At 39.3% G+C, this 14463-nt stretch overlaps 1 protein-coding gene across 2 annotated transcripts in view; it reads right to left on the minus strand.

Moving 5' to 3' along the window:
- The window catches only part of ST3GAL1 (ST3 beta-galactoside alpha-2,3-sialyltransferase 1), a 316937-nt gene that overhangs the window by 54643 nt on the left and 247831 nt on the right, over positions 1-14463 (minus strand). For both annotated transcript variants that reach the window (XM_053715377.1, XM_053715376.1), the window contains 2 exons: positions 7407-8166; positions 6453-6646 (listed from right to left, as the gene is read on the minus strand). In XM_053715377.1, the coding sequence (XP_053571352.1) occupies positions 6453-6646; positions 7407-7742 (530 nt within the window). In that variant the 5' untranslated portion in view covers positions 7743-8166. The remainder of the gene's footprint in view (positions 1-6452; positions 6647-7406; positions 8167-14463) is intronic.

The following is a 14463-nucleotide window of genomic DNA, read 5'->3' on the forward strand; positions in this document are numbered from 1 at the left end:
ACTAGATTTAGACTCCAGGGAGGAGTCAAAGGTCTGTAAACAGGCTTGATCCTAACCAGAGCCTGAACAAAAGCTTGAACATCTGGCACAGCTGCCAGTCTTTTGTGTAGTAAGACCGATAAAGCAGAGATCTGTCCCTTTAGAGAACTTGCAGATAATCCTTTCTCCAAACCTGCTTGAAGAAAGGAGAGAATCTTAGGAATTTTTATCTTATTCCATGGGAATCCTTTGGATTCACACCAACAGATATATTTTTTCCATATTTTATGGTAAATTTTTCTAGTTACAGGTTTTCTGGCCTGAACCAGAGTATCTATCACCGAATCTGAAAACCCACGCTTTGATAGAATCAAGAGTTCAATCTCCAAGCCGTCAGTTGGAGGGAGACCAGATTTGGGTGTTCGAATGGACCTTGAACAAGAAGGTCCTGTCTCAAAGGTAGCTTCCATGGTGGAGCCGATGACATATTCACCAGGTCTGCATACCAAGTCCTGCGTGGCCACGCAGGAGCTATAAAGATCACCGAGGCCCTCTCCTGATTGATCCTGGCTATCAGCCTGGGAATGAGAGGAAACGGTGGGAATACGTAAGCTAGGTTGAAAGTCCAAGGTGCTACTAGTGCATCTACTAGAGTCGCCTTGGGATCCCTGGATCTGGACCCGTAGCAAGGAACCTTGAAGTTCTGACGAGACGCCATCAGATCCATGTCTGGAATGCCCCATAATTGAGTTATTTGGGCAAAGATTTCCGGATGGAGTTCCCACTCCCCCGGATGAAATGTCTGACGACTCAGAAAATCCGCTTCCCAATTTTCCACTCCTGGGATATGGATCGCAGACAAGTGGCAGGAGTGATCCTCCGCCCATTGAATTATTTTGGTCACTTCTTTCATCGCCAGGGAACTCTTTGTTCCCCCTTGATGATTGATATAAGCAACAGTCGTCATGTTGTCTGATTGGAACCTTATGAATTTGGCCTTTGCTAGTTGAGGCCAAGCTCTGAGAGCATTGAATATCGCTCTCAGTTCCAGAATGTTTATCGGGAGAAGAGACTCCTCCCGAGACCATAGACCCTGAGCTTTCAGGGATTCCCAGACCGCACCCCAGCCCACTAAACTGGTGTCGGTCGTGACAATGACCCACTCTGGCCTGCGGAAGCTCATTCCCTGAGACAGATGGTCCAGGGTCAGCCACCAACGGAGTGAATCTCTGGTCTTTTGATCTACTTGAATCATTGGAGACAAGTCTGTATAATCCCCATTCCACTGTCTGAGCATGCACAGTTGTAATGGTCTTAGATGAATTCGTGCAAAGGGAACTATGTCCATTGTTGCAACCATCAATCCTATTACTTCCATGCACTGCGCTATGGAAGGACGAGGAACAGAATGAAGCACTTGACAAGAGCTTAGAAGTTTAGATTTTCTGACCTCTGTCAGAAAAATCCTCATTTCTAAGGAATCTATTATTGTTCCCAAGAAGGGAACTCTTGTTGACGGGGACAGAGAACTCTTTTCTTTGTTCACCTTCCATCCGTGAGATGTGAGAAAGGCTAGAACGATGTCCGTATGAGCCTTTGCCTTTGACAGGGATGACGCTTGTTTTAGAATGTCGTCCAAGTAAGGTACTACTGCAATGCCCCTTGGTCTTAGAACCGCTAGAAGGGACCCTAGCACCTTTGTGAAAATCCTTGGAGCAGTGGCTAATCCGAATGGAAGAGCCACAAACTGGTAATGTTTGTCCAGAAAAGCGAACCTTAGGAACTGATGATGTTCCTTATGGATAGGGATATGTAGGTACGCATCCTTTAGATCCACGGTAGTCATAAATTGACTTTCCTGGATGGTGAGTAGAATCGTTCGAATGGTTTCCATTTTGAACGATGGTACCCTGAGAAATTTGTTTAGGATCTTCAAATCCAAAATTGGTCTGAACGTTCCCTCTTTTTTGGGAACTACGAACAGATTGGAATAAAATCCCATTCCTTGTTCCTTTATTGGAACTGGGTGTATCACTCCCATCTTTAACAGGTCTTCTACACAACGTAAGAATGCCTGTCTCTTTATTTGGTTTGAGGATAAGTGAGACTTGTGGAACCTTCCCCTTGGGGGTAATTCCTTGAATTCCAGGAGATAACCTTGAGAAACTATTTCTAGCGCCCAAGGATCCTGAACATCTCTTGCCCAAGCCTGAGCAAAGAGAGAAAGTCTGCCCCCCACCAGATCCGGTCCCGGATCGGGGGCTACTCCTTCATGCTGTTTTGTTAGCAGTGGCAGGCTTCTTGGCCTGCTTACCCTTGTTCCGGCCTTGCATTGGTTTCCAGGCTGCTTTGGGTTGTGAGGCATTACCCTCTTGCTTAGAGGATGCAGAATTAGAGGCTGGTCCATTTCTGCGAAAGGGACGAAAATTAGGTTTATTTTTAGCCTTAAAAGACCTATCCTGTGGAAGGGCGTGGCCCTTTCCCCCAGTGATGTCTGAAATAATCTCTTTCAAATCAGGTCCAAATAAAGTTTTACCTTTGAAAGGAATGTTAAGCAATTTTGTCTTGGATGACACATCCGCTGACCAAGACTTTAGCCAAAGCGCTCTGCGCGCCACGATAGCAAACCCTGAATTTTTCGCCGCTAATTTTGCTAATTGCAAAGCGGCATCTAAAATAAAAGAGTTAGCCAATTTAAGTGCGTGAACTCTGTCCATAACCTCCTCATATGGAGTTTCTCTACTGAGCGACTTTTCTAGTTCCTCGAACCAGAACCACGCTGCTGTAGTGACAGGAACAATGCATGAAATTGGTTGTAGAAGGTAGCCTTGCTGTACAAAAATCTTTTTAAGCAAACCTTCCAATTTTTTATCCATAGGATCTTTGAAAGCACAACTATCTTCGATAGGAATAGTAGTGCGTTTGTTTAGAGTAGAAACTGCCCCCTCGACCTTGGGGACTGTCTGCCATAAGTCCTTTCTGGGGTCGACCATAGGAAATAATTTCTTAAATATAGGGGGAGGAACAAAAGGTATGCCGGGCTTTTCCCACTCTTTATTTACTATGTCCGCCACCCGCTTGGGTATAGGAAAAGCGTCGGGGGGCACCGGAACCTCTAGGAACCTGTCCATCTTGCATAATTTCTCTGGAATGACCAAATTGTCACAATCATCCAGAGTAGATAACCCCATCCTTAAACAGTGCGCGGAGATGTTCTAATTTAAATTTAAATGTCACAACATCAGGTTCAGCTTGATGAGAAATTTTTCCTGAATCTGAAATTTCTCCCTCAGACAAAACCTCCCTCATGGCCCCTTCAGATTGGTGTGAGGGTATGACAGAACAATTATCATCAGCGTCCTCTTGCTCTTCAGTGTTTAAAACAGAGCAATCGCGCTTTCTCTGATAAGTAGGCATTTTGGATAAAAGATTTGCTATGGAGTTATCCATTACAGCCGTTAATTGTTGCATGGTAATAAGTATTGGCGCACTAGATGTACTAGGGGCCTCCTGCATGGGCAAAACTGGTATAGACACAGTAGGAGATGATGTACTATCATGTTTACTCCCCTCATTTGAGGAATCATCTTGGGCAATATCATTATTTGTGGCAGTACTGTCCTTACTTTGTTTGGACGCTATGGCACAATTATCACATAAATTTAAATGGGGAGACACATTGGCTTTCATACATATAGAACATAGCTTATCTGAAGGTACAGACATGTTAAACAGGCTTAAACTTGTCAACAAAGCACAAAAAACGTTTTAAAATAAAACCGTTACTGTCACTTTAAATTTCAAACAGAAAACACTTTATTACTGAATATGTGAAAAAGTATGAAGGAATTGTTCAAAAATTACCAAAATTTCACCACAGTGTCTTAAAGCCTTAAAAGTATTGCACACCAAATTTCAGAGCTTTAACCCTTAAAATAACGGAACCGGAGCCGTTTTTCAATTTAACCCCTATACCGTCCCAGATATAGTCTTTGCTAAGACCCAACCAAGCCCTGAGGGGAATACGATACCAAATGACGCCTTCTAAAAGCTTTTTCAGAGATTCTTAGATCCTCACACATGCATCTGCATGCCCTGCTCTCAAAAAACAACTGCGCATTAATGGCGCGAAAATGAGGCTCAGTCTATGACTAGAAAGGCCCCCTGACTGAAAAAGGTGTCCAATACAGTGCCTGCCGTTTTATAAACGTTCCCCAAGATTATAAATGCCAATTATTAGCCTAAATCTGAATAATATGCACAAATAAAGCAATCGATTTAGCCCATAAAAATGTCTACCAGTTTTTTAGCCCATAATAAGCCCTTTATTCTGTTTGTTTTTGACTAAGAAAATGGCTTACCGGTCCCCATGAGGGGAAATGACAGCCTTCCAGCATTACACAGTCTTGTTAGAAATATGGCTAGTCATACCTTAAGCAGAAAAGTCTGCTAACTGTTTCCCCCAACTGAAGTTACTTCATCTCAACAGTCCTATGTGGAAACAGCAACCGATTTTAGTTACTGTCTGCTAAAATCATCTTCCTCTTACAAACAGAAATCTTCATCCTTTTCTGTTTCAGAGTAAATAGTACATACCAGCACTATTTTAAAATAACAAACACTTGATAGAAGAATAAAAACTACATTTAAACACCAAAAAACTCTTAACCATCTCCGTGGAGATGTTGCCTGTGCAACGGCAAAGAGAATGACTGGGATGGGCGGAGCCTAGGAGGGATCATGTGACCAGCTTTGCTGGGACTCTTTGCCATTTCCTGTTGGGGAAGAGAATATCCCACAAGTAAGGATGACGCCGTGGACCGGACACACCAATGTTGGAGAAATTGTGTGTTCTTGTCTGATTCATGAAAGAAAAATTTTGAGTTTGCTGCCCCTTTATTACAGTTGCTTGCTTCCTATTAATTTGCACTGTGACGGAAAGATTTGAAGTACAATTTCCCATTTCTAATCAAAATTGGAATCCATTGCCTGTTATTGCATTAGCAACTGTACTTTATTGTAAGTAAGATTTTGTTTTAATATTTACACCCTATTATATATAACTACACATTCTATAATAGCTTTATATCATCCATGTGTCGTTTGTGATTTACTTGCCTGAGCTAAATAAAGATGTTGGAAGATCTCTACAATTATATTAAAAGACTTTTCTATCAGCGGGTTTCCTGTCTAAAAAAATTACATGCTTTCTTCTTTATTTCCAATTTGAAAACACAAAGAGCAATATAGAAGATGCAATATGTAGACATAACCACGTTTAGAAAAAAGCAAGTCGTAATTGTGAATGACATTTTTTTGACACTCAATTGTCTGCACGGAATAATATGATTTGCTCAAAGGAAATGCTTATTAGGAATTCAATTCTGAAGTTGAAAAGATTTCTTTTTCAAATGCTTAATCTCATATATCTTCTTCTATAGCAATATCTGATGCAGAATAAATTACACTATTAAAACCATTTTTGGCTTAGAGATTGGTATTTTCAGATTATCTTCATATAAAAGACAAGGAGCTGTAAGCCGTACTAAATTTCACATAATGCAATATAAGCAAATGCCCAAGGGCTCCTTTACTTTGGCTGATAAACTTTAAAAGGAAATAAAGAAAATTACTGTAAGATTTATTTAATCTTAATGTTTTCCCAATTGCTTGATATAGCTCCAGAGTACTAGCTCCAGAGTACTAAATGTATAGGCATTGCTCTTTTATGTTTATTTTTGTATTTTAAATGGCAGTTTTTTTCTATAAACCATCGCTCATTATTCTCAAGGACAAAGCTGCTCAGGTTATGTCTTTATACATAAAAGCAAATAAAATGTTAATTATACGAGTGGAAGTTTAATAAGCAAAAACAGCTTTTTCAGATACAAAATCTCTCACCCATCCTTACTTGGAAGTTGATTTATATTGCTGCCTCCTGATTACACGGCTTTTATAAAGAGAATACCGTAGTAATCATATTTTCAGTATAGGTGGTGGTTTCCACAAGCAAAAGCAGCTATTTGAAATGGCAAAATAAATATAAAGTAGCTTTTGGCAAACAGTATAATACACTCTAGCAGGTGAAATTGATCACTGAGAACACAAGAGAACATATTATTTAACATATTATTTAAGGGACATTAAAGTATTTGTATTACCTTTGTAGCATCTACAAAAGCGAATTTAAAGTGTATTACTGATTTTGTGTTCTATCCTTGTGCTTAAAACAATATTTATTTTGTAATGTGGTTCTAGCCCTGGGACCAACTGTTACTTGGTTTTAGTTTTAAAATAAAAAAAATAAACAGTTTTAACCTAACTTTGTTTTATGCAATTATTTATTATCATTGCATAATTCTCTTCATATGCATTTTTTATTTAATTTGCCTTTAAACTAATTCTAGTTTCCATACACATAAGATCAAACATCGTATTACGCTATTAGATGTGTTACCATTGTCTGTTCTCACCTTAAAATAAAGTCATGCTTATCAATGTCTGGTCCGTAATTCGAGTTCTTTAGATTTCCGGAGTTTCCCACTACGGCGCAGGTTCGGCATCGGTATGGGCTAGGGTCCAGAACATACTTATCTCCTGAAATGATTTCGAACAATTCTTCAATTACCTTGTTGATGTCCTTGGGAGAATTTTCTCTTTGTAGTCTCTGTTAACAAATATATATACAGTTTAAGCTCAATAGTACTATATACGATTATACCTAGCTGCTAGAAATTTTATTATACTATATAGTACAAACTTTATTTAAAGGACCATTAAACTTGACATTTCAACAAAACATAAAATGTTTTATTATTGCAAGTGAAACATTATTGCAATATACATTCATTATTTATTTTTCAGCCTTTTGCTATAAAATACATCTAAAAATGTGTTTCACTTTCGTCCAGGGAGGCTTGGGTTAATACTTTTAGGCAATTTATGGCAGCTTTTGTTTACTTTTCCCTCCCTCCCTAAGCTTCTATTGTGTCACTTGCTTTTAAAAGGTGGATTATCAGTTTTGCATCAACAATCATGATAGGCAAACTTTATGAAAGTGTCAATATAAAGTTAAGCCTTTGCACAAAAGATCATCAATATATACCTATTAAATGTTTTAAACTTGTTTAAGATATTTTGCTTACAATTTTATATTCCTTCCAATGCCCATAAAATTCAATGGTTCATCTCCCAATAAAGTTCAGAGTTAAAGTGTGCTTATATAAAGGCTGTAAATAAAATAAAGGCCCGGCACCTGGGCATTTCTAAACACATGTATAGATATATTACTATGGACTAAGTAAACAACAATTAACGTACAAATACAGTTTAGTGTCCCTTTAAAAAAATGTTGCTGCCGTCATATGCAAGATAAAAATAATAATAATAATAATAAATAATGTCTTAAACATCAGACAATAACTTACCAACCACCACTTAAACACGCTTTCTGGGATCACATTGTTCTGCTTAGTTAGTAGTGGCTGGATGCTAAGGTTGAATCTTTCATCAAACCAAGCAGAAATCTCAGATTCTGCTACACAAGTCTCGCAGCTGCAAACACTCTTGGAAAATGCCACAAACCTTTTTAACTGTTCTGAAAATCTGAATATGTATTTTTCAGGGCGCCATAAAGCAGTGTCCGAGTGCTGAGAGTAATTCACAAATAAGGATGTGATAGTTGCAGCAAACAAAACTATAGTAAATAATTTAAAGTTTCTCTTTCTAAAGGCAAACATATTTAATATTTTGTAAAAATCCATCTTGTAATATCCGTATGATATGGACTAGGTATTATAGTGAGATAATTCCTTTAAGTGGTTAATGTTTTTTATGGTCAATATCAACTCAATGTTGGGACAATTATTGCGATTTTAAAGCTTTTTTGTCTTTTCAACTTCTGTATCAATCTTAGAATTTGATGATTTTTTATATTATTTTTTTTTTTGAGACAGCAGCTAATTCCTCACGGTGAGTATTTGATCCAAAATGTTATAATCAATACTGTTTGATAACTGTTTGAATTTCTCTGTTAGGTTTGTAGGAGAGAGGTATTAATTTAATAAATAAATATATAAATAAATAAAGTTTGTTTTCAAATGTTTTTAAATATGTTGCAGCTTTGGAGAAGAGAAGTATTCTTATTCCAGTTTCTTTGATGTCCGTAATTTGAAGATTTCTTAGTATCTGTGAATTCAAACAAAATAGAAAATGATTAATATTTTTGAATTACTTGGAAAAGTAGGAGTCATATACGCCTAACGACATTAATAAAACTAGAAAACTATCATTTTTTTTTTTGATAATGTGTTTCTTGGTTCCATTATTTTCATATTTAGAGGAGGTTGTTTTTTGCAATATTGAAACATTGTCTGCTAGTTCAATATTGCACAGTGCATTATTTTGCATCTAGCATTGCACAAACAATAATGCATGATTTTGTATTAGAAGTTGTTGTTGGTTAAGATTAATTTTAACCAAAGCAAAATGTTTAACCTTTTAATTGGAAGAGGTAGTAGAGCGCATATTGTGGTTGTATCCCCAAAAACCACCAAGCTGTTAGACTTAAATAAAAGCAGGGGGGGATGTGTTTACTCCCCACAAATGCAGACCTTCCGACTGTTCTGGATCCTGCAGGATTATAACAGGTTGGGAGGTCTGGAGTCTTCACGCCCACAGCTTCTCAGCATCATGGTTTTAAAGGGACAGCAAACACCTTGAAATTATAATATAAATTGTTATTTTTTACTGTCTTTCCCCCTCTCTACTCTCTATATATATATATTTCCCTCTTTTCTCTCTCTCTTTACTGTCTCTCTTTCTCCCTTCTCTACCTCTTTACTTTCTCTCTCCCTCTTTACCCGATAGTTCTCCCTTTCTCCCTCTTTACGCCCTCTCTCCCTCTTTACTCTCTTTCTCCCTTTTCTACCTCTTTACTTTCTCTCTCTCCCTCTTTACTCCATCGTTCTCCCTTTCTCCCTTTTTACGCCCTCTCTCCCTCTTTACTCTCTTTCTCCCTTTTCTACCTCTTTACTTTCTCTCTCTCCCTCTTTACCCGATCGTTCTCCCTTTCTCCCTCTTTACGCCCTCTCTCCCTCTTTACTCTCTTTCTCCCTTTTCTACCTCTTTACTTTCTCTCTCCCTCTTTACCCGATCGTTCTCCCTTTCTCCCTCTTTACTCTTTCTCCCTTTTCTACCTCTTTACTTTCTCTCTCTCCCTCTTTACCCCATCGTTCTCCCTCTTTACACCCTCTCTCCCTCTTTATCCCTTTTCTACCTCTTTACTTTCTCTCTCTCCCTCTTTACCCCATCGTTCTCCCTTTCTCCCTCTTTACGCCCTCTCTCCCTCTTTCTCCCTTTTCTACCTATTTACTTTCTCTCTCTCCCTCTTTACCCGATCGTTCTCCCTTTCTCCCTCTTTACGCCCTCTCTCCCTCTTTACTCTCTTTCTCCCTTTTCTACCTCTTTACTTTCTCTCTCTCCCTCTTTACTCCATCGTTCTCCCTTTCTCCCTTTTTACGCCCTCTCTCCCTCTTTACTCTCTTTCTCCCTTTTCTACCTCTTTACCCGATCGTTCTCCCTTTCTCCCTCTTTACGCCCTCTCTCCCTCTTTACTCTCTTTCTCCCTTTTCTACCTCTTTACTTTCTCTCTCTCCCTCTTTACCCGATCGTTCTCCCTTTCTCCCTCTTTACTCTCTCCCTTTTCTACCTCTTTACTTTCTCTCTCTCCCTCTTTACCCCATCGTTCTCCCTTTCTCCCTCTTTACGCCCTCTCTCCCTCTTTCTCCCTTTTCTACCTCTTTACTTTCTCTCTCTCCCTCTTTACCCCATCGTTCTCCCTTTCTCCCTCTTTACGCCCTCTCTCCCTCTTTCTCCCTTTTCTACCTATTTACTTTCTCTCTCTCCCTCTTTACCCCATCGTTCTCCCTTTCTCCCTCTTTACGCCCTCTCTCCCTCTTTCTCCCTTCTCTACTTCTTTACTTTCTCTCTCTCCCTCTGTACCTGATAGTTTTCCCTTTCTCCCTCTTTACTTCATCATTACCTCCCTCTTTTCTCTCTCTCTCCTTTTTTACATTCTCACTATCCTCTCTCTCTTCCTGCCTTCCGCATATAAAAAGACTACAAAGCCCATTCACAATAACATAGTTTAAATCTATCATAAAGCAGGTTGTTGTTTTTTTAGTCTCACAATAACAGACGCTCATTCTTGTACTTCCCCAGGCTCTAACATCCTGCTATTTGTCAGCATGGGATTTATACAATGTTACCTTTCTTGAGAGTCTCAAACAGTATTCAGGTAAGTTACGTGCCCTGACATTTGATTTAACATGTCTTCACTGATCAAATGGAATTATAATTTAAACAGTCATGTTTAAACTTAGAATATTAAAAGATGTAAACAATGACAAATGCAAACTATAATAACCTCAACAAACATTTCTAGTCTTTTGACTATGTTACTGTCTGGAACGTACATAAAATAACAATCATTTAAAGGGACAGTCTTCTTCACAATTTGTATTGTTTAAAAAGATAGATAATCCCCTTTATCACCCATTCTCCAGTTTTATCTGAATCATGAAAGTTTAATTTTGACTATACTGCCCCCTTAACAATGTGTTAACATCTACTGGTGATGGGGGGCTGTGACATTTGGCAAGGAGATATTAGGGTGCAGATACTCCAAAAGGGGGTCATGTATTTCTGTATTAAAAAAGAGCCTTGTGGTTTGTATTTAACATATATATTGTTTTTTTGGGCAGTCAGGGGGTAAAATCCTAGCTGCATGTGTTAACACAGCTGTCACATGAACTCTTTATTGCCCTACGGTTTCTGGGCTGGCTCCTAGATTCGGAACACATGTATCAAGCCCTCAGGTGGAAGAGGATCAATGTATAATTAGTTCCACCTTTGTTATTTTGCTTCACGATCATCTTTTTTGACACAGCTTTATTTAATTGTCTAGAACTTCCTCTACTCTTGTTAAACTGAAACATAGATTACCCTAAATAAAGTGAGACAATGATGGCTGTGTAGAATAAAGAAATGTTAAAGGTGCTTTAAACTGTGATAAATAAAATTGCATAGGTATATTTCACACACAACCATTATTTGCATATTTTATCTGTCCCTAATTGTCCTTAGCACAAGAGAAATCTAGGTTTCAACTAAAATAATTTATAGAAGCTAAAACGGCATCTACATATTCTCAGGTTAAACTCTGATATGCATACACATCTAGCATATATTTACTGTTGAATTTATCATTAAAATGGAAGTAATAAAAGTAATTAATGCTTCCTACTAATGGTCATTGACTGATTAGCAGTTAGGCATGTCCCACAAATGCTTATTGGTTGATAAATACTTCATATTAATGCTCATTGGCTGATAGATACTTCATGTTGATGCTCATTGGCTGATAGACACTTCATGTTAATGCTCATTGGCTAATAGGTACTCCATGATAATGCCCATTGGTTGATAAGTATTTTCTGTTAATATGCACTGAGTATTAGTCAACTTTGCACCACACTTATTTATTTTGCCCATTTTTTCCGGTATTTGAAAAACAGATCAATTCCTGAAAACTTAAAGAGCAGGTGGCCAGCTTCCCAAGTCTAACCTTGTTATATAGCTGTCCCTACTTTGCAGTTTGGAATCTAATCATTTATGCTGAAGTCATTCACTGAGATTTCTCCAACATAGGTGTGTCCGGTCCACGGCGTCATCCTTACTTGTGGGATATTCTCTTCCCCAACAGGAAATGGCAAAGAGCCCAGCAAAGCTGGTCACATGATCCCTCCTAGGCTCCGCCTACCCCAGTCATTCTCTTTGCCGTTGTACAGGCAACATCTCCACGGAGATGGCTTAGAGTTTTTTAGTGTTTAACTGTAGTTTTTATTATTCAATCAAGAGTTTGTTATTTTAAAATAGTGCTGGTATGTACTATTTACTCAGAAACAGAAAAGAGATGAAGATTTCTGTTTGTATGAGGAAAATGATTTTAGCACCGTAACTAAAATCCATGGCTGTTCCACACAGGACTGTTGAGAGCAATTAACTTCAGTTGGGGGAACAGTGTGCAGTCTCTTACTGCTTGAGGTATGACACATTCTAACAAGACGATGTAATGCTGGAAGCTGTCATTTTCCCTATGGGATCCGGTAAGCCATGTTTATTAAGATAGTAAATAAGGGCTTCACAAGGGCTTATTAAGACTGTAGACTTTTTCTGGGCTAAATCGATTCATTATTAACACATATTTAGCCTTGAGGAATCATTTATTCTGGGTATTTTGATATGATTATATTGGCAGGCACTGTTTTAGACACCTTATTCTTTAGGGGCTTTCCCTAATCATAGTCAGAGCCTCATTTTCGCGCCGGTATGGCGCACTTGTTTTTGAGGACAGCATGGCATGCAGCTGCATGTGTGTGGAGCTCTGATACATAGAAAAGTCTTTCTGAAGGCATCATTTGGTATCGTATTCCCCTTTGGGCTTGGTTGGGTCTCAGCAAAGCAGATTCCAGGGACTGTAAAGGGGTTAAATATAAAAACGGCTCCGGTTCCGTTATTTTAAGGGTTAAAGCTTCCAAATTTGGTGTGCAATACTTTTAAGGCTTTAAGACACTGTGGTGAAATTTTGGTGAATTTTGAACAATTCCTTCATACTTTTTCGCAATTGCAGTAATAAAGTGTGTTTAGTTTAAAATTTAAAGTGACAGTAACGGTTTTATTTTAAAACGTTTTTTGTGCTTTGTTATCAAGTTTATGCCTGTTTAACATGTCTGAACTACCAGATAGATTGTGTTCTGACTGTGGGGAAACCAAGGTTCCTTCTCATTTAACTATATGTATTTTATGTCATAAAAAAATTTAGTAAAAATGATGCCCAAGATGATTCCTCAAGTGAGGGGAGTAAGCATGGTACTGCATCATCCCCTCCTTCGTCTACACCAGTCTTGCCCATACAGGAGGCCCCTAGTACATCTAGTGCGCCAATACTCCTTACTATGCAACATTTAACGGCTGTAATGGATAATTCTATCAAAAACATTTTAGCCAATATGCCCACTTATCAGCGAAAGCGCGACTGCTCTGTTTTAGAAAATTCTGTAGAGCATGAGAACGCTGATGATATGGTTTCTGAAGGGCCCCTACACCAGTCTGAGGGGGCCAGGGAGGTTTTGTCTGAGGGAGAAATTTCAGATTCAGGAAACATTTCTCAACAAGCTGAACCTGATGTGATTACTTTTAAATTTAAGTTGGAACATCTCCGCGCTCTGCTTAAGGAGGTGTTATCCAATTTGGATGATTGTGATTATCTGGTCATTCCAGAACCACTATGTAAAATGGAAAAGTTCTTAGAGGCCCCGGGGCCCCCCGAAGCTTTTCCTATATCCAAGCGGGTGGCGTACATTGTTAGTAAAGAATGGGACAGGCCCGGTATACCTTTAGTACCTCCCCCCATATTTATAAAATTGTTTTCCTATAGTCGACCCCAGAAAGGACTGATGGCAGACAGTCCCCAAGGTCGAGGGGGCGGTTTCTACTCTACACAAGCGCGCCACTATACCCATAGAAGATAGTTGTGCTTTCCAAGATCCTATGGATAAAAAATTAGAAGGTCTGCTAAAAAAGATGTTTGTTCAGCAAGGTTCCCTTCTACAACCAATTGCATGCATTGTCCCTGTCACTGCAGCCGCGTGTTTCTAGTTTGATGAGCTAGGAAAGGCGATTATTAGTAATTCTTCTTCTTATGAGGAGATTATGGACAGAATTCGTGCTCTTAAATTGGCTAATTCTTTCACCCTAGACGCCACCTTGCAATTGGCTAGGTTAGCGGCGAAAAAATTCTGGGTTTGCTATTGTGGCGCAGAGCGCTTTGGTTAAAATCTTGGGCAGCGGATGCGTCTTCCAAGAACAAATTGCTTGACATTCCTTTCAAGGGGAAAACACTCTTTGGCCCTGACTTGAAAGAGATTATCTCTGATATCACTGGGGGCAAGGGCCACGCCCTTCCTCAGGATAGGTCTTTTCAAGACCAAAAATAAACCTAAGTTTCGTCCCTTTCGCAGAAACGGATCAGCCCCAAGGGCTACGTCCTCTAAGCAGGAAGGTAATACTTCTCAAGCCAATCCAGCCTGGAGACCTATGCAAGGCTGGAACAAAGGAAAGCAGGCCAGGAAACCTGCCACTGCTACCAAGACAGCATGAAATGCGGGCCCCCGATCCGGGACCGGATCTGGTGGGGGGCAGACTCTCTCTCTTCGCTCAGGCTTGGGCAAGAGATGTTCTGGATCCTTGGGCGCTAGAAATAGTCTCCCAAGGTTATTCTCTGGAGTTCAAGGGGCTTCCTCCAAGGGGGAGGTTCCACAGGTCTCAGTTGTCTTCAGACCACATAAGAAGACAGGCATTCTTACATTGGGTAGAAGACCTGCTAAAAATGGGAGTGATTCATCCTGTTCCATTAGGAGAACA

Source organism: Bombina bombina, chromosome 5 (assembly GCF_027579735.1).
Source record: "Bombina bombina isolate aBomBom1 chromosome 5, aBomBom1.pri, whole genome shotgun sequence".
Classification (NCBI taxonomy): Eukaryota; Metazoa; Chordata; class Amphibia; order Anura; family Bombinatoridae; genus Bombina; species Bombina bombina.